Source organism: Sceloporus occidentalis, unplaced genomic scaffold (genome assembly GCF_023333645.1).
Source record: "Sceloporus occidentalis isolate IW3139 unplaced genomic scaffold, rSceOcc1.0.p SCAF_83, whole genome shotgun sequence".
NCBI lineage: Eukaryota > Metazoa > Chordata > Lepidosauria > Squamata > Phrynosomatidae > Sceloporus > Sceloporus occidentalis.
In genome coordinates, this window is record NW_028317063.1 from 3,028,253 (window position 1) to 3,051,682 (window position 23,430).

Below are 23,430 nucleotides of genomic sequence, written 5' to 3' on the forward strand. Positions count from 1 at the left end.
TTCCATAAGCTGCTGTAGTTGATAAGTTTATTTGGACCAGACTCACATTGTATCACATGTGCTTTATTGTATCTAAATGTTGCAACATTGTAGCAAGCGATTGTAAGTAACTCCACATCAGAGCTGTGTCAGGCTTAGAGAAGGTGATGGGGGGGGGGGGCTGATGAGGATCATCAGGATTCTCCACCAAACTACAACTCCCAGCATGCTCTGGGCTCCCTACGCTGCAGAACGTGTACTAGGAGGAGCTGGGAGGGGGGATGCAGAGAAGTGACAAAGCCTTGGACCGGGGAGAAGGTGGCTGCTGCTGGTGCGGGATGGCAGATCTTGCAGGCAGGGTTAGGAACTGATAGGGTGGAAGACATTCCATCATTTTGTCTCTGCTACATCCTCAGGATTAACCCCCCCCCCCCTGCACCTGCCATATCTAATACATGGGACTGGGCTCCTGCAACCCCTGAGCAGATGCTGGATTGGGAATGAGATGATCTGCTGAAGGTGGAGATCTGCTGTTCCAGCTCTGGATTGATATTTATGCATCAGATTGGAAGCCATACATTGATGTTTAGTTGACCCCCACAGGAATCATGGCAGACCCAGCAGAATGCAGCATCAAAGTGATGTGCAGGTTCAGGCCACTGAATGGAGCAGAAATTCAAAGAGGGGACAAGTTCATCCCTGTATTTAAAGGTGATGACACCACAGTAATTGGGGTAAGTACAAGGAAGGGCATCCCTTTATTTTTATAAGACTGGCCACCCCAAACCCATACACACAATCCATCGTGCAATTTTGAGCCCCCATTGTGCATCAGATGAACATCATGGGGTAAGAGTGTCTATCTAGATGCCCTCTGCAATTCATAGACTTCAGAGCATGGACCATTGTGATCAAATAGGTTTTCCCCTGTATAAAGTCTGCACTGGGTCTGGTCACTGGCTTATTTTTCCTGTATTAGCCTATTCAGGGTCAGAGACAGGCTTTAACACACACACCCTTTGCAATTAAGGCTTTCCTTGCAGTTGCTGGGTGTGGATTCCCTGTGGGCTTTTGGTCTAAAACTGAGAAATTAATTACAATTTTTAAAAACAAAATAGGTGATCCCATCACAAACTTCATTTACATCGATGGGCCCCAATTGCATTGAATGAATGGCATCCCTGAGAAACCTGCTGTTTAACGAGACAATAAAAAAAATAGCCCAGACAATGAAGGAAATTAACCGGTTTACAATACAGGATTTCCTATTCACCTGCATTCCCTTTAAAATGCTGAAAAGCACCATTTAACCCTTACTAAAACATCCCATTTTCAATATAATGAAAGGGTTAAATATATACTGGTATCCAGGTTGATGGATTTGATCGGCAATCTATTAAATCTATATTTTATTTTGAATTTATTGCATCCAAGGACAACTTATTGTGCTGACAAATTGTTAATTGGAAGGAAATCTCCACTTCTGAAATGTGTAGCTTAATCCTGAGGCTGACAAGCATTTCCCCCAACAAAAGCCAAATGATTGTGCGACAAAATGCATTGTGCATCCCCCCCATGGCACCTTTTAAGGGTTGTGCAAATATCTTCTTTTGGTGAAGGACTTAAGGAATGATTAGAGGGGTAAACTCTCATTAACTACATTTGGAGTTTAATCAAATCAGCTGTTATCTAGAGATGCCAAGAACCGAGATGTGCCACGTGGTCACAGCATCAGGCCCACCTGGCTCTGCAGGGGTTAAATCAGGAATCAGACAGCAGCAATCGGTTTGGTACCTGCGGCTGCGTTGCTTTTGTTCCTGAATATTTGGAAGCTAGGCTTATGGGTAGATGTGGCACTATGTTTGCCTTGTGTGGGACTGGATGGCGGAGCAGGCGCCTCTCGGCAGGGATGCCCATTTTATGCAGGTGTCTGGATGCTAGGTGTTTATTTTCCTGGCCGACGGGGCCGATATGTTCTGGTTGCTTCTGCGCTGGTGCAGCCTCCTCAGCATTCATAACGATGATGTCATCAGGATTCTGCACATGTGCAATGGGGATTCTGCAGAGGACCAGCTGATTGACATGTCCATGGTTGCCTTGGAGAGGAGGAGGAGAGCCTGTTCTGGGATGAGGGCCAGGCGCCCCATAACGATTTGGTTCACAGCGAGAGGTCACTTGTCAATCACAAAAGCCAAAGTGCTCCTGCCACTCAAAACCAGCTTGTATGGATCACACTTGAAATGGCCATTAAAACGGTTTGCACAATAATTAACCAAAAGGGCCAAATTTTTTAGTCTTTAATTCCTGTTCCTGCCAGAACCTCATTTGGAGGCGAGCAGTCAATCAGATCATAATATTTATTTACCCCAAAGAAAAACTAATGTAAACTATCTTAATGTCCTGCTCTACGTATATGTGTGCGGAGATTGACTTGCTTGTCACCTTGTTTTTCCCTATTTAGTCTAAAATACATGGTCTGGACCACAACTCCCATCATTTTCTGTCAGCCTCTGCCAAGACTGCAGAGCTGGCAATTTGCATTTTTCATAAAGCATCTGCTTCTCTGTCAAGCTTATAAAACCCTCAAATCTCCTGGTTTTGATGGTAAAACTCTAATCACCCTTGGCCAAGAAAGTCATGCAGGCAGTAGCTAGAGTGCCCTAGACAGCATATGCAGAGAGGCCATTATAATGTATAGAACCAAATTTCCTGTATCGAAAACTATAACTCTCATGACCCTTAGCCAGGTTTTGGGCTGAAGCGATGTGTATGAAATGAAGTTCTGGTTTTGAATAGTTGCTTCGTCAAATTTAAAAATGAGTCTAAAATCCATAACAGAGATTAGAATAAAACTGAGATGGTTTTATTACGCCACCAACTGATGAAAACCCTTGTTACTTGTCAATAAATAGTATGTATTACTCCGGATTCTAACGGCTGAAGGAAACCCCTCGGTACTCCCCAGGGGCATTCTCATGTTCTGGGTTTATGTATGAGAGCAGATCCACGGGAGGCTCTGTGGGAAAGTAACTGCTCCTGCAATCTGCATTCTAGTTTATCCCAAAGGTGTCCGATGGGGTTGAGGTCAGGGCTCTGTGCGGCCGGTCAAGTTCTTCCACACCAAACTCATCCAACCATGTCTTTATGGAGCTTGCTTTGTGCGCTGGGCGCAGTCATGCTGGAATAGAACGGGGTCTTCCCCAAACTGTTCCCCCAAAGTTGGGAAGCAGAGCATTGTCCAAAATGGCTTGGTATGCTGAAGCGTTAAGATTTCCGTTCACTGGAACTAAGGGGCCCAAACCCCAAACAGCCCCAGACCATTCATTATCCCTCATCCACCAAACTCTGCAGCAGGCACTGTGCATTCCCAGATTCATCCATCAGACTTCCAGATATCGAAGCGAGATTCAGCACTCCAGAGAACGAGTTTCCGCTGCTCCAGTGTCCAGCGGCGGTGGCTTTACTCCACTCCAGCCGACGCTTGGAATTGCGATCTTCGGCTTGTGTGCGGCTGCTCGGTGTTGGAAACCCATTTAAAGAAGCTCCCGACACACAGGGCTTGTGCTGATGTTGCTTCCAGACGCAGTTTGGAACTCCTGTAGTGAGTAAGGATACTCAGGATATTTTTAAGTACTTGACGCTTCAGCACTCGGCAGCCCTGCTCTTTGAGTGTGCGTGGTCTACGGCTTCGTGGCTGAGCTGTGACTCCTAGACGATTCCACTTACAGCGGCCTTGGTGTTGGTACTGACCGTGTAAAAGTAAATCTAACCCGTTGTCTTTCCATCCGTATTGACCAAATGGTCATCTGTGCCCCATCTCAGAGATCATCCTCGGTACTTCGAATTAACTGCAAACGAACAAAAAAAGGGACTAACGTGCTGCCTTCTCCAAATTGAACAAAGTAAAACACATCTTGACACCATGCCTTTGAGCAGTATGCGTCTTTCCGACATTTGATAAGGACGAGGACTTTCTTTATAACTTGGCTACATAAATATCGGCCAACAGGTCACGGAGTAAGAAGTTTAGAAGACCAGTAAAGTTTTTAGGGCTGTAGAACGTTGAGGTACTCTTACAACCAGCAAAAGTTCTGCGCTCCTAGAAAAGATGGACAAGGGGGCATTTGTTTCCCAAAGGGGGACTGTCCTTACCAAGGGACAGTTGGTAGCTATGGTGGTAGAACATAACTCAATTAATTCAATATTCTCTGATATTTAGATACTGTGACAATGTCTCTGTTTAAATACATTCCTTGTAGGTTTAGCAGGGCAATGCGAGCAAACAATGGGAATGAACGTTTCTGACCAGCGGGTCCCAGTCAGTGTTTCCCCGTCCCCTGCAATCCTTTTCAATGCTTTTGTCTCCATATTAGCTCAGGCTTATCACGATACAATGGGAACATTCCGGCTCTGGCAGCGCTGCTCTCTGTTAAAGTCACATCTACAAACCCACCCCACACAAGTTGGCGTTGGAGTATTAGGGTACATCTGAGGAGATGCCATTTAATAATACTAGAGGTGTCCAGTAATGAAGAGTGATATTAAATAGGGGGTTAAACCTTCTGAGTGAATGCTGAATGTGTGCAAATTGTTAGGGTTTTAAAACTTATACTGGATACAGCGACGTAGTAGTACCATGCGGGGGGGGGGGGTTATTCACCAAATTAAGAGTTGGCAGGGGTCACCTTTTGCTATAGGTTAGGGCAGGAAGGGCCAAGCTGCCCCTGTATAATATATAGTGAGACGTATTGAATACAATGTCTTATCCCATGCTTCATCTAGAAAAACCCTACCTGCCTGTGCCACGCGCATTCTGATGGCAGCCCTGGTGTGTTCCTTTACCCTTTAGAACTTTTCCCAACCCCCTGGACTTGGGGCAGGGGGTACTCCTAACACTTTAATGATGCTAAAAATATATAATACCATCTCCTACCTTTTTATTAGATAAGATCGCTCCTCGTGGTATAAGAATGTTGGGGTAAGGGCTGTTCTATTAGAACCGTGCTGAAGGATGCACTAGAAGAAGGGTAGTTCTCATCATTAAGGAGATCCTCAACCTGATAAAACAGTCTGGTCCCTGACGTTCTTGGTTTAAGAATTTGTTATACGATCACCCGTGTTATGTTTTATATTCTGTAACATCTCTTAAGGGTTAGATAGCACCTTACTGCGCCTTGTCTTTGTCACGTGCTGTCCCTTTTTGGTCACCTCCATCACAGCGTCTTCCTGTTCCTTTGAGGTCTCCCAGCGTCGTCGCGTTTTTCCGTGAATGTGTGACCTTTTTTATTTAGTAAATTATCTGAACCTCCTGAGTTTTCCTGGTTCTTGACACCCTCCTGTTCTTATTTCTTACAGCAGGGGAAGCCTTACGTGTTTGATAAAGTGTTTTCTCCCAACACCTCCCAGGATCAAGTGTACAGCGCCTGCGCCAAGCAGATCGTCAAAGGTAAAACCATCGGAAATTCCGCGTTAAGATGTCTTTTTGAAGGGATGCCCATCTAGTTATCAACACAGTTATCCTCTTTATATCTATTCGTTCCCTTTTCGTACTCGTGTAATATTTTTTAGCTTTTATAATAATAATAATAATATTTTTTTATAATAATATGTGAAATACTAGAAGCAGAAATGTATGCCATTCGATGCACCTACAAGCCAAAAATGTCCTTTGTGAGATGCTGCGTGTCTTCTGCTTGTCTGCCGTAACGGAATAATTGGTGCTTCCTGACACCCCCTCCTGATGAACTCCGGGGAAATGAACGCCATGGTTACCGGAGCTCCATGCTAAGGAGATGACGGAGATCTCTAAAGCCTGTTGGCCATTTGCCGTTTTGAATCTATTACAGTTCGATCAATGGAGGAGCCTTGGGTTTTCTTTTGTGTTTTCCTATTGGGGGGGGGGGTGTAGAATGGTGAATTCTAATAAGATCAAAGCAGGGATTTAACCGACTCTGGCATTTTATGAAGAATTCCAAAAAACCCCAAAACAAACTAAATCTTGAATTGCGTAGGTTGCGTTCACGCAGGGAATTGTATCCAGGTGCCATTCTTATACCTGAGAATGTCCTAAATAAACTGACCCTGAGACTCTTCGGACAGTTGGCCGTCACGAGCATTCTCCTTTAGTGAACCACAAACCCTTATGGTTCTAATAATATGGTTATTCTTACAGGATAATGTAGGTGTGGCTTACTTTAGCTCCACCCACTTGTCATAGGAGCCATTTTTTACCTAGAGGACACTGTAGAGGTTTATTGCACCTCCACTCGTAGTTGAAGTATGTTCAAACAATCGCATTGTGTTAAGCGGACATGGGCCTCTAGTGCTAGAGTTAGTACCGGGAGTTCATTTAAATATTGTAATTATTGTCATTTTTGTGTTTTTAATTTATCGTGTATCCTAAAACAAAGCAAGTATTGGGGATTCCGTCACTCTGTACAGCCATAAATTGCTCAGCCCGACGCTGCGTCACTAAGTACCCCAGGTTTGGCGAGACCCACGTAATTTACCAAGGAGCTGAAGCCTTTTCTGGACACTGTTGTGTATCTGAGGGCTCTGCTTTACTTCTGTTTATTGTAGATGTTTTGGACGGCTACAATGGAACCATCTTTGCTTATGGACAGACATCTTCAGGGAAAACGCACACGATGGAGGTAATAACTGCTCCTTACAGGGTCCCCCCCTTAACACATTTGGTTTCTGGTAACTTGTCTCCATGCTAAGATCCCCCCAGGTCACACTTTATGGCTGTTGCTGTAAACATTGACTCGCGACTTAGTGGGGTAAATATTGTAGTCTTCATAGATTGGGACCGTTGTCCACCTGATGGACCATTTGCTCGTCTGCAGGGACCGGTTTGTTAAATGTTTATGAGGAACATAACAAAAAGCTCCTTACAAGTACCTACAGTGTGATTGATGAGCTCACTTGGCGTGATGTTCTTTCTACCCTTGTCCATTTTACCAGCTCTTTTACCAAGCCGTGGGACCCTCAAAACACCACCTCTCTTCTCCATCCCTCTGTTTCTACCCTTCCCTTCCCCCCCCCCCCCCGCTTCTTCTTAAACCCACTGAGCTGTGATGCACGGATTAGGGATGGTGGCTGCGTAAATAACAGAACTGAAGAATTCTCTTTAAGTCTGCTCTGGTAGGGAGAGTAGATAAGTAACAGATAAGAGAAGACAGACAGAAGAAAGAAATAGCAGATCGCAAGCCAATGAGCAGTTCCCAAGCGTCCAAAGACGAGCCAAACATAAATAGAATAAATTGACGTGTGTGCCATCAAATATAGATATAGCTAGTTTGCATTAAAAACCAAATTCATTTTAATTTAATAATACTATATATAATAAAATGTAGATAACATAAAAATATCAAATGTACAAATGAGCGTAGAGTGCTACCAATATTATAAACTCTTTTGGTACAGAAACCCGACACGTTTCACCAATGAGGCTTCTTCATGAAAGGCGTGATGCGCGTGTAATGTTTTAATTTGGCCGGTTTATTTTATTTGTGGTTTGTTCTCTGTTGCCAGGTTAATGATGTATCCTATAAGTGTCAGAACATAGCCAGATGTATCTCCTTTATCGCTATTTTGTTTCCACCCCCAGGGAAAGCTGCACGACCCTCAGATGATGGGCATCATTCCAAGAATTGCGCACGACATCTTTGATCACATTTATTCCATGGATGAAAACCTCGAGTTCCACATTAAGGTGAATGAGGGCGAGATGAGGGGATTTTGGCACGGTATCGTGAAAATATTGCTAAATAATATTCTTTAAAATAATAGTCTATGGGGAAAAAAGTCAAGTTTTAAATGCATAAAGACAAAAAAAGGCAGGTGGAAATGTACTGTTGAGCTTACGATTTAGAGACTTGTTCTTCGTGATTTCTTATCCCTGTATTTTTTTTATTTTTTTTTACTTTTTAAAAGCCTATAAAATTTTTTGACTACAATAGATTCAAAATGCAGTAGATTAGACAGGATATTAAAACTTGACCTACTAAGAATGGCAGCTGTACGGTGACTGGTTTTCCCGGGATTATAAACCCGTCGCTGCTGGTTTATGGCAGATGCTGTCATTTAAATATTGATGTTTGATGGTAAATGGTTACCGCGTTACACTTGTAATTCTTTCTAGTTTATGTTTAACGTATAAACGGATCCTTTTTTTTTCTTGTTAAATTTGAATGGGGTTTATATATATATATATATATATATATATATATATATATATATATATATATATATATATATATATATATATATATATATATATAATATAATATAATCTCCTGGTGCGCCCCCCCCCCCAAGGGACAGTCAGAAAACAGACCACTGTGTTGGCTAGGGTACTTTGCAAGATTATATATATGTATAAAAAGTTTTAAAACTTGCTAGTTACCCCACAGTTACACATCAGCTATGCTGGTTCTGATGCGTAGACTCCTTCGTGGCACAGTGGTCCATCGCTGACCCCCTGCTGGCCGTGGTGGCTTTTGTTTCCATGTAGTACTGTGTTGTGTTTTGTTGTTTTTTTTTTGTTTGTTTGTTTGTTTTTTTATGACTTTTGTTTTGTTTTGTTTTTCTTCTAGGTTTCCTATTTTGAAATTTACTTGGATAAAATTAGAGACTTACTCGATGGTAATGACCCAAGGATTTAATTTATTTATTCACTTCAATACATGATCATACCCCTTTAAAATATTAGAAAATACATTTTTACAAGCCTTAACTTAGATCAACAATAATAATAATAATCAGATTTCGCAAAATCATTTTGCGCTCATACTGTGCAAGCTTTTTTTTTTGTTAGAAATCTGCTCATGATTATTCATTTAATATTAATTTGATTTATCATTATTTAGCCTCGATCTGTTAAGCTCCATTAATGTAAAATCTAATTCTTTTTAATTATTTCTATGGCATTCCTAATACTTTTCCCCCCCTCTCTCGCCTTTTAAGTGTCTAAGACCAATCTCGCGGTACATGAAGATAAAAACAGAGTTCCTTATGTAAAGGTACAGTAGGTTTGCACTTTTTTATTGGATTTCTAGAAAATTTGTGATCTTTTACTGTTAAGATGTAATTTTGACCACATTTCCATCAAGGCGTACTTTTAGGAATAAAAGTAAATTTGGGAATAATTCATTGATAATTACATTTTACTTTTGACTTCGTGCTCCATCCCCACTGGCGGCCATATCTACTTCACAACGTCTCCTTCCACGCAGTTCTGAAGTTGCTGTTCTTATGTTTATTTAGGGTTGCACGGAAAGGTTTGTATCCAGTCCAGAAGAAGTCATGGATGTGATAGATGAGGGCAAGGCTAACAGACACGTCGCGGTTACAAGTAAGTCATTCACAAAATGGATTCCGTGTCTGAAGGGCATGGCGATGTGCGCCGGGGTGGAGCAGGGGCTTTAAGGTCCTCTTACAGTGGGGGTGTTGGTGAGAAAAGAAGAAGAGAAATTAGCAGTAAATACAGATTTTTTTATAAAAGTATGAGGCGGGATTTTGGATTTAATACGCCGGGAATTTATTGTCGTAGGAAATCATGGAGAAATATTTCTTCTCCTTGGCGTCCTTCTTATCCCAAATTATATATCTCGCAGTGCTGTGTTTTAAATAAACCTCTGTATTGATGTTTTACCAATTAAATTAACCGATATATACGCTATAAATCCACCTTGTGTGGAGACCACGGGGGCGGCCATCTTGGGTTCGCTAAATAATGTTTTTCTTTCTTTCCAGATATGAATGAGCACAGCTCCAGAAGTCACAGTATTTTCTTAATAAACATAAAACAAGAGAACGTGGAAACCGAGAAGAAGCTTTGTGGCAAACTCTACTTGGTGGATTTAGCCGGAAGTGAAAAGGTAATCCATTTATTTATTTATTTTTTCTTTGGGATCAGAATAATTCGTTTTTGTAAAGTGTGTTTTATACAGAATGTACAACGCTGTACAAATTGGGAAATGTTTGGCTTGCTTGTTAAACTTGTCTAAAGGGACGGCCGTCATTATTAAAATAGTGTGTGTATTGGTTATTCAGCATTTTTTCTGGTTTATTTGTATTTTTATTTGTTAAAATTGGCTAAGCAGATCAAATGAATTGTAGTTTTTGAATACGCTTAGAAAATGTAAATTGTGGCTGTTGTCACCCAAGTGATTGATGTGCTTGGTGTTGTTGTCTGGCAGGTCAGCAAGACGGGAGCGGAGGGAGCCGTTTTGGATGAAGCCAAAAACATCAATAAGTCTTTATCTGCTTTGGGCAACGTAATCTCGGCTCTGGCCGAAGGAACCGTAAGTACAGATCTCCACCACCGGCATCTGTCTGTAACATCAATCGCGATCAATGGAGTATCGGCCAGGCCGGCTGAAACCTGAGGATATGCAGGCTCTTCAGAGCCTTCTCTGTTTCTTTATTACTCTTATCTAATATCTTAGATTAGGTGCGCTTATCTTAGCACCAGGTGTAATAAAAATCTTACTAGTACTTGCTCCCACTATAGACAAACGATGATGGTGGTCCTTAAATAAATAATAATAAAAAAAAATAATGTATACACGTGTATAATATGTTCCTCTGCATAGGAGTTTATTCACTAAAGTGGGCATTTTGTAGGAGAACTGAACATTATGAAATTCCAAACTCGGTGAGCTTCTCCTGGAAAGCAAGAGTTTGGTTGAGCCTCTAAAATGTCATATCAGCCGGTCCCTTGATTGAACTTTGCACTACTCGGGGTCAGGTCTCAGCCCTTATGTCAGGTTTGGCCCTTCATAATGTATAGAAAAGTCAAGAAATTGGAATCACGGCCTTCAAACTTTTGTGGATAAGTCAGCCATGGACCTTACTTGGTCCTCCTGCTTTTCTTCGCAGCGGTTAGAGGCGCATTAAGTGGATTACGGTCTTTACAGCCATCTAATCCTAAAGCTATTGCTGTAAAAATCTGGTTCCCGTTTTTGAGTGCTGGCACATACAACATGTGAGAAAGGGGAAAAAGAAAAAGAAACCTTCCTCCAACAGAGCTGCCGATTAGGTCAACTGAAAATGTGCTTTTCTTTCTTTACCTTTTGCAGAAAACCCACGTTCCCTACAGAGACAGTAAAATGACCCGTATTCTTCAGGATTCCCTGGGTGGTAATTGCCGAACGACCATTATAATCTGCTGTTCTCCATCCATCTTCAATGAAGCCGAAACAAAGTCCACCCTAATGTTTGGGCAGAGGTGAGCGTCTGTACCGGCAGAACTGGCATCCCGATCTCCAGCTCTTTGTAAGCTCCTTCACTGTTACTTGTATCTCTTGCCCCCCCCCCGTAGAGCGAAGACCATCAAGAACACGGTTTCTGTGAATCTTGAGCTGACCGCGGAGGAATGGAAGAAGAAATACGAAAAGGAGAAAGAGAAAAACAAATCTCTCAAGAACATTATTCAGCATCTTGAGATGGAGCTAAGCAGATGGCGAGGCGGTAAGAAAATAATACGAACCTTTGCTGACGAGGACTGTATCGAATCGCGAGTTCACGTCTTGGCCAGGCAAAGTGTGGAACGCCAAACCTCAAAAGCTCCCAGTTCTCAAGATTACAAAAGCATCTGGAATATTGCTTTTTTTTTGTTATATTTCACTTTGTGTCTTTTATTTGCTGCCTAAAAAAAGCTGATTATTATTATATACTGGATTTTATAGTGCTATCCTATTCTGCAGCGCTGTACAAATAGCGCTTGATAATGCCTATGATGTCATGCGTACTTATCATAACACAGCACCAAGAAGGGTATGGTATAGTACCTGGGTCCCTCCTAGCTCAGAGTATACTAATACATCATGTATTTTTGATACATACTGAATGTAATAGCTGGAAATCCCCCCCGTGGTTTCGGGAGCAGTCTCTTTAAATGATGTGTAGGTAGCTTTATGCTGCCAGCTGATGCTGGTGCTTTTTCTTCCGACTCGTCCCACGGGGTTCTGCTGATTGTTGTATAATGAATGTATCTTTGATTGCGGCATGGAAATTGGCATGGCGACTGCTTTTCTGGAAGCCGTTTTGGTTTGCCTAGAATATAAGTCCCGCGTGTGATTACGGGTTCGATGGCGGCCTCGCTTATTGCAATTTTGCGTTGCCGCTTATACTAGGAGACGTGTGCCTGAATAAAGACAGGGGAGTTCTGTGTCATTGGATTTATGCTTGTTGGAACCACAAGCATAACCACTTTTTTCTAATTTATATTGGCTTTTCTAAAGATTTAATATATATATAATTAAAAGCATTTTTTCAAAATAATTTTTTTAACCCTTTAGGTGGATATCTGTGCTTCTTGTAATAAATGGGTCAATTAACCCATTGGCCTTAGGGTCAATTAACAAAAGTTAAGCTGCACATGCTGGGGCTGTCAGGACAGGGAAAAGGGATTGGTTGTCAAGAATGGCTGTTCTGTGGGTCCCAATTTGCTTGGGATCTCCTTATGTTGTATATTATGACATCATTACTTTGTCAGCTCTTGCTGATCCGCTAAAAGCATGATGTAAGCCACAGGACCCAAGAATGGATCTGCTGTTTAATGTATGATGCATTAACTATTAATGCCTAATGCAGCAGGACTGTACTTAAGCATTTATCCAGTGTTTACGCTTGGTTACACTTACATGGCTGGTCTGTCGCCATCATAACCTGGGAGCTTTCTGGCTCCGGCTACCTGGAGCTTCCATTGAGGGATGCGGGTAGAAGGTCCCGCTGAGGTCAGTTGGGGGGACTCCGTTGACGTTGAGGGACACGCTTCCGGTTTTTACACATTTCCTGGCTGCAAAACTGTTTAATTTACTTAGTTCTCCAAAATGATTGCTTCCGTTTGCCATTTTCATAACAGGAGAAGCGGTTCCCGTGGACGAGCAGATAAGCGCAAAGGACCAAAAAACCCTCGAACCGTGTGACAACACCCCAGTCATCGATAACCTGTCCCAGACCATCGCCAGCATCTCGTCGGAGGAGAAGAAGAAGTATGATGACGACATCGCCAGTCTGTACAGGCAGCTGGATGATAAGGTTGGACATCGCTTGCACGTTTTGCATCATATGGTATTTTCTGGGTGACGTTAAAAAAAACAAACCAAAAAAAAACAACAAAAATCCTCACTTTATTTTTTTGGGAGGTTTAATGATACTGTGTGAATAAGTTTGGGTGTAATTTCCAATTTCTGTCGGGGATAAGTATAATGTTGACTAATTGCACGTTTCTAGCGGTTCCAGATCTTCATTGCTCTCTGCGTTCAGCAGACAGGAGGTCTTTTTATTTCTAGTTTCTAAACATCATTAGTAGAAGTGCTAATTAAAGAAGACATCTTAATTCTTACTTTGTAGCTGCACAAAAAAATGCCATTAACTGCTTCTGGTCTCTGGTGAAATGGGACAGTTTAAAGTAACGACGCAAGTGTGAGAGTGAGAGCGGATACGTGTATCACACTTCTGCGTATATTCATATATAATATGTCCTTCGTTTAATGATATTTATGTAACGATGTAATAATGTAAATATTGGAGTGTTGGCCCGGTAAAAACTGAATTCTTTATATTACTATTTTAGATCTTTGCTCAATGAACTCCAGGTTTAATTCCCTATTTTGTTTATCAAATGATCAATTAAACTTTTTTTTATAAAAACATAATTCTGAGATCATGTGACAGAATGTATAAATTAAATCACAAAGCAGGTGAATATGGATCCTAGTTAATTATGGCTGCGGTGAGACATTTAGTTTTTTTTTTTTAATGTAATATGTTCCATGGGAGCCTTTTGTGTAAACATTTTGTAAAGTTTACAGCATGTTTTTATTTATTTATTGTAATTGCGTGTATTTTATTTTTCATTTCTTCTTTTGAATATTTGTAGGATGATGAAATTAACCAACATAGTCAGATGGCTGAAAAATTGAAAGAACAAATGTTGGATCAGGAAGAGGTATAACTGTTTGTTTGTGTTTTTTGTTTCTTTCTAGAATTTAATAATGTTAAGGGTATGAATCAGTTGACCGAGGGTAAAGGTTTCTAAAACCGATTCTGGTGGAATGTTTTAAAAGTAGTTTTATTGCTGGCGCAATGAATGATTGGATGATTCCAATGGTGATAAAACCAATATTTTGCGCCGGGATCATATTTTATGTCTAAACCTCCATTGAGCATCCGTTAGTCTGCCCCATTGTGTCACACTTTGTGTTCCTCCTAATTTCTTCTTCTTCGTTCCAGCTCCTGGCGTCCACACGTAGAGACTATGAGAAGATTCAAGAAGAGCTGACGCGGCTTCAGATAGAGAACGACGCCGCCAAGGACGAGGTGAAGGAAGTTCTTCAAGCCTTGGAGGAACTAGCTGTGAATTATGACCAGAAATCTCAGGAAGTGGAGGACAAGACCAAAGCCAACGAGCAACTTTCTGATGAACTTGGCCAAAAAACGGTAAGTATACTGCCAAAAAAGTGATAACTTTGTATTACAAGAGGTTTATTCGATTTTTGTCACATGGAACGTTTTTTGCTCACTCTCGAGAGTCTGGTCAAAGAGTTTCAGAAGGCGGAAATTCCGGAATATGCAGTGTATGACCTCTGTGAATGACTTTATGAGTCTCCAGATGATAAACCGCGTTTCCTTTTCTAATCCGCCTCGGAAGCCTCTCTGCTTTTTTTGAAAACTGATTTTCACTTCATCTCGGCTGAACAAACGCCTGCTATCTCTGCACAAAAGTACAGAGAATAATGCGTTCATACGATGAAGCTCTGCAGCTGCTTTGGGATTCGGGACGTACAGTCGTTTCTAGAAAAAAAGCTTTCGTTTTATGAGTCATCTGCCTGCAGTCGGCTTATAGATAATAAGTCTCGCTGTCTTCAAAGAGACCGTTTGTAGTTAGAAATGGTAGAACCGGCGTTCCATTGAGTGTCGTTATGAATTTAATGCCTGATCGTATGTATGATGCGTACGTAGATGCGTTCGCTTCTAGAAGAAGGCTTTGTTTCTTCATAATTAAATTGAGATTGGGGTGGATGGCTCTACCATCCCGGTCTCTTTCTTGTCTGCTGACTGTTGGTTCCGCTGCTTTACTTGCCCTATCCCTGACCATTATCCTAAAAATCTCATCCACCCCTTACGAAAAAATTACTGCAGTTTTTCTGAAGTAAGGCTAGGTTTCCACTTGGGTTTTTGTCCTGCGTTTTTTTTTCTTGATGAAAGGCGTTTTAGCCTTTCTGTGGAAATTGCTTTTTTTGACCTTAGGCAGTTTTTCCAGCCTTTACAAGTTAGAAGTTTCACCCAGCTAAAAGGGATTAGGATAAATGGCAAGTATCTGCCCCCTCCTGATGCCATTTACTTGGTAGAGTTCTACTTAAACGCCCCGGCGGACCCTTTTGTCTCTTTTCTGTGGTTTGTAAGGCCTGCTTTATTCCGAATGTCTGCTCCTCTAGGAAGATTGGCCCCAAATGATGGTGCAAATTGTTTGCTGTTGCTTTTGGCACGCAGGATCCAGTTGATGCGTCGCGTATGTTTGTTTGTAATGGGATGTTTGTTCCAAATGGTGTAGAATTCAATATGAACTTTGTTTTGTGTGAAACTGTTTGTTTCCAGCCTATTTCTCGTAGGACACACAGATACTGGGTCCATCCTCTGCATTGTAAGTGTGGAAAAAACGCCATAAAAAACGCCAAGGCAATAAACCCACATGGCTTTTTCATGGCGTTTTTTCTCTCCCATAGACTTCTATTGGAGAAAAACGCCAAGATTTCCTTGCAAAAAACGCCAGAGTGTCAACATGCTGCGATTCTGAAAAACTGCCACAGAGCCCAAAAAAGCAGAAAAACGCCAAAGAGGACTGAAAAAACGCCAAACGGAAAAACGCCAAGTGGAGATGGCATTCTGCGATTTCCTATTGAAGAACAGCTAACATCTGGCTGCTGCGTTTTTTCACAAAAAAAACGCCAGGTGGCGCTATTGGCGTTTTTATGGGCGTTTTTAGCTAAAAAAAACCAAGTGGAAACCTAGCCTAATACTGCTGTTTTTTGGACATGAAAAAACTGCAATACTGCACTTTTACTGCAGTTGTACTGCATTTGTACTTCACTGTACTGCAGTTATTTTTGTACGGAAGTACAAATGCAATAAAGCTGCAGTACATTGAAGTACAACTGTAGGTTTGCAATATAAAAAAAAAAAAAAGTGCAGTAAAAGTGCAGTATTGCAGTTTTTTCATGTCCAAAAAACAGCAGTATTACTTCAGAAAAACTGCAGTAATTTTTCATAAGGGACCCGATATAGATATAGAATTTGTGTATAAACCAAGATGTTGGGAAAGGATTTTCAGAGGGGGTTTCGAGGAATCCTTATAGCCTAAAACTATAAAATCTCGATTAAGGAAGGTAGAAGGTTTTTATGTGGTGGAAACGTTTAGGCCACCCTCCTTTTGTTGGTGTGATTGATGATCATGGAAGTCTTTGTTACCAAACCTGGAAAGCCTTAGACAAAAAAAAAACAGATATTCCTCAGGTTTCTCAACTATCTCTAACATTAATTCGTTGTATCATATGTTGCTCTGTTCTAGATACCGGGTTCCGTCCTTGCGTCCTTCCTTATAGATATATCCTCATTCTGCGTACCTTTTTGGACTGAATAAATTGGTATAGAAATTAATGGCTGAAGGTGATGGCTTCCCTTTTTGTCATCCTTAATTTTGACCTTTAATTTACAATAATCAGACAATAATTGAATTCAGTGCCAAAAATGGTTTTAGAAGGACTAAGTTTAAGATCTGTGTACTGTTAATACTGGTTATTTCTTAATACTTTTTTCATTTATTTTATTTTATTTTTAAGACCGGTTTGATAGCCACCCAGCGTGAGCTTCACCAGCTGCAGGAGCTCAGTAATCATCAGAAGAAGAGAGCCACGGAAATCTTGAACCTGCTGCTCAAGGACCTTGGAGAGATTGGAGGGATTATTGGAACCAACGACGTGAAAACGGTGATTTTTCTTTATTGTTGTCATCATTGTAACAATGTTGCGCACACGCACACGCACACGCACACCCCCTATATGGTTTAAATAGGACAACTTGATCCAAGAATATGGGTTCCATACACGAGTTTGTAGCGTACCAGTTCAACAATGATGAAACTTCCAGAACCAAGCCTTGATTTCTTGAATCTGTGCTTTTTGAAACACAAACATTAATTACTCGGCCATTAAACCATCTTGATGACCTTGATTTTTTTTATTTATTATTTTTTTGATTTTTTTTAAAAGGTTTAATTACAGTTTGCGTTACAGTAACAGACGGAAGGTTGAATTGGCTGACTCTGCAAGCTCTAGCGTACAATGCGCTCGCTGGGTTTTGCTCTTGGTTTTTAATGTGTTGCTTTTATTGGACGTAATCGCGCATGGTGTCGCAACTTTAAAAAAATTAACGAGAAACTTGTTGTAGCTCGCGGATGTGAACGGGGTGATCGAGGAAGAGTTTACCATGGCTCGTTTGTACATCAGCAAGATGAAATCTGAAGTCAAGTCGCTAGTAAATCGGAGTAAACAACTGGAAGCCGCGCAGATGGAAGCAAATCGGAAAATCAATGAAAGCGAGAGAGAACTGGCGGCGTGCCAACTGCTCAGCTCCCAGGTAATTCACGCAGAATCGTCAAATGGGGGACAAGTGACCCAAAACTTACTGTTCACCCAACAGAATTAGCACTTGTAATTTTTGTCTTAATGCTAACATATTAATTTCTTTTCTGCCAGCATGAAGCAAAGATCAAATCCCTTACAGATTATATGCAGAATGTGGAGCATAGACGGAGGCAGCTGGAGGAAGCTCAAGACTCACTGAATGAGGAGCTGGCCAAACTCCATGCGCAAGGTATCTGCCCGCTGTGTGTTCTGATGCAGACAATCGGCTGGATCGGTCACATCCCCAAAAAAGTGTATACCTTGGAAACGTTTCGCCTCCACTTTCAAGTTACTCACAGTTTAGTTTATTATTTTTTATTCATATAATTTCCTGCAGTGCTTCTTACCATAGTCTGTTGGCAGCATCTCTCCTGTGGGAATCGGGGGTCCCTAATGGTAAATAGGTGTTATATATGGGGGGGGGGGGGGGTCTGTGCATCGTCCAAACCAGGATTTAGTAATGTTGGCTTCACAACAAAGATCAAAGCACAGGACGCTGTAGCTCGGAGATCGTGTCTGGATTATTCTGCTTGTAAACAGCCTGCAAGCAATTCCTGTGTTTGTGACTCAAAACCGCTTTCTTATTAACTTTAACGAATAACAGGAAGGATATGGGAAAGCTCAATTATATTGCGAACTCCGAAGAGCTAAATACATTAGATCGATATAAATAAAAATGTACATGAACTGCAACTAAGTAATGCCACGAGAAATGCCCGGAGCATTGAGTCGTCGATGAGATTGTTGGGTTTAAATGGCTACATGATGGCGGACCTGATTTACACAACTGTCACTCAAAGAAAGGCAGGGATCTGTCCAATACGGAGGTCACTGGATACAGCGGCCAATATCGATTTAAAGATCGTTTTTAAAAATAGTAATTTTTTACAACCTGTTTTAAGACTACTTTTTGTCTATATTACAGAGAAAATGCACGAAGTCTCCTTTAAAGATAAAGAAAAGGAACATTTGACCAGACTTCAAGACGCTGAAGAAATGAAGGTAAATTATTGAAAATTGGGTACATCACAGATGTATTTTTTTTTCCCCATAAATATTTTGGGGATGCTGATGACGGAGGAGAAAACCCCCTTTATGGGCACTCGTTACCCGTTCTTACTGTGAGTGTTGTGTCCGCGTATGCTCGCCTTTCTGCTCGGTGTGTTCGCAGGCATTTATACCCAACAGCCTTCTCTTATCTCAGTGTCCGGATATCTCTCTGTAGTGATTTCATGCTTTTATCTTTTGTAAATAAGAAAACCCTGGAGCAGCAGATGGAAAGTCACAGGGAGGCTCATCAGAAACAGCTTTCCCGACTGAGGGATGAAATTGAGGAGAAACAGAAGATGATCGACGATCTCAAAGAGTAAGTTCTGTCTTTGAATAAAATATCTACATGCCTTGTGGGTTCAACGATGGAAAATGAGTTGGCTCACCCTGTATTGAGTGATGAGCAAAACGCGAAGGGGCTTCGTTTCCGTTCTTTGGGTGTTTGTTGGGTTAACTTGCTTCAGTATGGATGATTTGGGGTCGCCAAGTCAAATGTCTGTCCCCTCTCAGAGGTAAATTATCCAGAGATTATTCATTTTAACATTTTTCCACCAATTTCCACATAGTCTGAATCAGAAGCTGCAGCTGCAGAAGGATAAACTGACTTCTGATTACGAGAAGCTAAAGGCGGAAGATCAACAGAGAGCAAAGGAACTGGAAAGTCTCGTGTGAGTAGCCCTTGGGTGATGTGTCTTGGGTTTTATGTTTGATGGTTATGTATGTTCTGTGTGTCTGGAGAACATCAACCAACAGAACCTTACAACGGGGAGCCCGCTGGGATTAACAAATAATGAAGATTTTTCAGTTTATAAGGTAAATGTACCATTTCCGCCCCGGCGTAGATTATTTCATATTAAGAGATTCTAGAAATGCCTGCAGTGTCTGTACATTGAATCGCCAGACAAGACAATGTCTTCTTTCTAATGATTTTTATCACTAAATAAAACAATATATATATATTTTTTTCTACTAGGCTGCTTAATGAGAAACGGGAGCAGTCTCGCGAAGACCTAAAGGGCCTGGAGGAAACTGTGGTATGTTTGCTGAAGGTGTTTTTATTATTGAATTTAACCTGAATTTTTTGAATGTTTTGCTATTAAATTGCTGATAATACAGTTTCCTTTTCCTCGGATCGCTGCTGTCGGAATATTATCTGGTGAGATGGTTATGGATACATGTATTACTTTTGCTGTCTAGGCCAGAGAACTCCAGACTCTACATAACCTCCGCAGGCTTTTTGTGCAAGATCTCACAACGAGAGTGAAAAAGGTATGTTCTGCGCATGGAGAAGACCCTAAGTTTTTTTTACTTTTAGGATTACATGGCTGGCAGGGGGCAGGTGGAACTGGGGGATGCGCGGCTTGTCACAGCAACACGTTCCTCATCATAAAAGTTAAAAATGTGGTTTGATAGCAGATGAGATACGTTGCCCCCCGGTAGAAGTGACTTAATCAAACCTCAGAGTAATGGGTACGCCGCGGCAAAGCTGCAGGTCAGAATCCTGAGCGGCTTACTAGGGAGAGGTGGTAACTCACGGGCAGAGACTTTTTTTCCTTCATCCGTATTTTATTTATTTATTTGTATTCCTCCCCTGCAGAGCGTTGAGCTGGACAGTGATGATGGAGGTGGAAGCGCAGCCCAAAAACAGAAAATTTCCTTTCTTGAGAACAACCTTGAGCAGCTCACCAAAGTTCACAAACAGGTGAGAATTACCTGGGATGTTCTGGTACAATGAACAAAAAGGAAGGTCACAAGGTTACATATTTAAGTTAAAACTACCCCTATATGATGCATGGAGTTATAGATACTTTCTTGGGCTTTCCAACTGGGTGCCAAAAGCTGGTCGGTTATAGAATATGTTATACAATCCCAAGTCCTTATTGATATGTTTTGAGTAATATATCCCTCCCAGACAGGATTCTTTGAATTGGAGTCTATTATAATCGCTATTCCATTTCATCCGATTCACATTACATCAGCATTTGGAGGAGCGGTCTCCTGCATAGATGGCGCTAGCCCCGGAGAACTTAAGTGGGTGTAAACTGGGCAGGGAGAGGGGCTAGCGGGCAGGCCGTGACCACAAGCGGCTCCCCTTCAGTGAGAAAGAGGAAACTGACCCAGGGAAGCATGGCTTCAACCTGGAGACCCCTGGTCAGACACAGAGTTCCCAGCCATGGTGGTCTCGAGTTGAATCTAATGTTGCAATCTGAACAATCTTTTTATAATCATTTATTATTCAGTGCCAACAAACTAGGCAGCGCTGTAGTTTAAATTGGGCCATTTACACACAAAAAAAATATATACATTCCTACAGGTACATCAGGAGTTGTGCCTACCTTGCAAGAGCGTAGCTTGAGATCGTAGTAAGCAGACTGTTATGATGGAGAAAAGCTACAAGAGAAGAAATAGAATACCTGCTATTTTGGTTTACGTTTAGAATCATAAAAATGGTATCGGTTATCTTCCGATGTGTTCTTCCATTATTGGATCAGTCTATATTTGCCACCTCCAATAAATTGTTCTTTTTGGGACTCCTTTACAAATTTGGATTGAAGTTCCTCTTTTTAAGATGCAGTGCTCACAAACTCCACTAGATGTCACTAGTATTCCAGCAGTGTTCCTAAAGTGCAAGTTTAACAAATCCCTGCCTTAAAATGTAGTAATACATGGGAGTAATACATCCAATTCCTGAAAATTAGCAGAAGTTAATGCCAAAAACATGAAGAACAAGCTTTCTACAATACTATGTGATGAATCCCATATAACTTGCTGGTCTCTTTTGCTAAAAATTCATCCAATTCTAAAATATTCCCTATAATGTCCACTTCCTGACCCATCACTCATTCTGTGTATGTTTTGATCTCTGTATGCTCTGTATGATGTATTAGAATGGGTTGAGGTGTCTACATTCTGGAAGTCGACAGCTGGCTGGTGGTGAAGCTGCTTCTGAGCACCTGAAGGCTCTATAGCCATCTTTCGGCATTAGCTTCGTCTGATCACTTAAGTATATCTGTGTGATACTCGTTCATAGGTGCAGATCTAGTCCTCCCCAATTCTTACTTTTATTTCAGCTGGTACGTGATAACGCAGATCTCCGCTGTGAGCTTCCTAAACTGGAGAAACGTCTTCGAGCCACAGCTGAGCGAGTTAAGGCCCTGGAGGGTGCCCTTAAGGAGGCCAAAGAGAACGCCATGCGCGACCGCAAGAGATACCAGCAGGAGGTAGACCGTATCAAGGAGGCTGTGAGGGCAAAGAATATGGCAAGGAGGGCACATTCTGCCCAAATCGGTGAGAGATTCTCATTGAGGAGTTGTTATATGTGCTGATGATGTATGATAGATTGTAAAGCGTTGTCTCTGGGGGTTTTTTTTTTCCAGCCAAACCAATCCGACCCGGCCATTACCCGGCATCCTCTCCCACGGCGGTGAATTCCGTTCGAGGCGGAGGTGGATCCGTGCATTCTTCCTATTACCATCACCATGCAAAATAAACAAGTGAGTCGAGTGATGATTTGGACCAACAATAAAAGATCTGTGCGCAACATAATCTTCTTTTTATGTTCTTTTGACTTAAGTTATAATAGAAGAATTTCCTCTATTGGTTATGTTGCTTATTCATGTTTACATTGCTTCTCCTCCATAAGATATATGGGGTGCAAAAAAGACACAAAATGCCTTTTTAAGAGTAATAAAGATTTTCACCCCATAAAATTGCTCTCCGCATAACCAGTAACCCCTTGGATGCCGAATCCCCTTTACTTTACTATGGCTGGGAGTCTCCAGTGTGTTTTTTTTCTTGCTGCCCCTAGGTGGAGCTGTAGGGTCACGTTATTCGTCTGTCTCTGTTACGCAGCTCGTCTCATTAGCTCAGTTACACAATCACCATGCGCGAACCTATCGCCAGAGCTCATGCTGAAAAAAATCTCCCTAAATATATACACACAAGCATTCAAAAGTTTGGGGTCACTTAGAAATTTCCTTGGCTTTGAAAGAAAAGCTAATTTTGTCCATTAAAATAAAATGAAATTTAGTATCAGAAATCCAGCGCAGACAGTGTTAATGTTGTAAATGACTATTGTAGCTGATTTTAAATACCGCCATATAACACTATTAACCAATAATGGAATTGGTGTGACTGCAAATTTTATAATCCATATCTGTCAGATTTACTCCTTATCACTAACAGCCGGAGGGGCGTGATTCTGAAATGTCCGATTTGCCTGCGAAATACGTGGCTTTGTTAATATCCCAACCTGTCGTTGCATGTGAGGTCTGTGAATCGAGCTGAGGGAGAGGGTCCCCGGCACAGACCCCCTGCTCTATTTCCATAGGGATAAGTCATCTTGGCTTTTGATTCCGTCCCAGATGTACTTGATGGGACTCTTGTTGGGAAGGACGGTCAGCACTTAATATATAATTCTCAATGCATTTGTAGATGTTTCTAAGTAGTGTATCTATGTAGATGGATAGATATAAAATATGCTGCGTTCCTGTGAACCCCCCAGACCGTGACAAAGAGGTGATCCTAGATAACGCGTTCCCGCACGTTTCCACACTACGGACGGAGCGGAATAAATTCTAGTGCAGTCTTGCAGGGGATACTATTTTTCTCCTTAACAAAAACCCTTTCAGGGATGGGATGGAATCTCTCCATGGTCTGCTGAGAATCTTATAAAGCCCTTTGCTGCTGGATTCCTGTACAGGGC

General features: G+C 41.5%; 1 protein-coding gene across 1 annotated transcript; it reads left to right on the forward strand.

Annotated features, from left to right (window-relative positions):
* Nucleotides 1–587: 587 nt before the first annotated feature.
* On the forward strand, nucleotides 588–22,215 carry LOC149285185 (kinesin heavy chain-like). The gene is made up of 25 exons (XM_089495727.1): nucleotides 588–713; nucleotides 5,335–5,425; nucleotides 6,559–6,632; nucleotides 7,592–7,696; nucleotides 8,580–8,628; nucleotides 8,950–9,005; nucleotides 9,250–9,337; nucleotides 9,739–9,863; nucleotides 10,185–10,289; nucleotides 11,067–11,215; nucleotides 11,309–11,457; nucleotides 12,854–13,029; nucleotides 13,874–13,942; nucleotides 14,227–14,433; nucleotides 16,833–16,979; nucleotides 17,440–17,628; nucleotides 17,748–17,865; nucleotides 18,601–18,677; nucleotides 18,932–19,041; nucleotides 19,292–19,393; nucleotides 19,699–19,759; nucleotides 19,923–19,994; nucleotides 20,323–20,427; nucleotides 21,797–22,013; nucleotides 22,103–22,215. The coding sequence occupies exons 1-25, from the start codon at nucleotides 588–590 to the stop codon at nucleotides 22,213–22,215; spliced, it is 2,880 nt and encodes a 959-aa protein (XP_089351853.1).
* Nucleotides 22,216–23,430: the final 1,215 nt, after the last annotated feature.

Coding starts and splice junctions, on each gene's coding strand:
- LOC149285185 (XM_089495727.1), top strand. CDS start 588: ATGGCAGACCCAGCAGAATGCAGCATCAAAGTGATGTGCAGGTTCAGG. Junction 19,394..19,698: donor AAGGAACTGGAAAGTCTCGT/GTGAGTAGCCCT, acceptor TTTTTCTACTAG/GCTGCTTAATGAGAAACGGG. Junction 22,014..22,102: donor GGCACATTCTGCCCAAATCG/GTGAGAGATTCT, acceptor TTTTTTTTCCAG/CCAAACCAATCCGACCCGGC.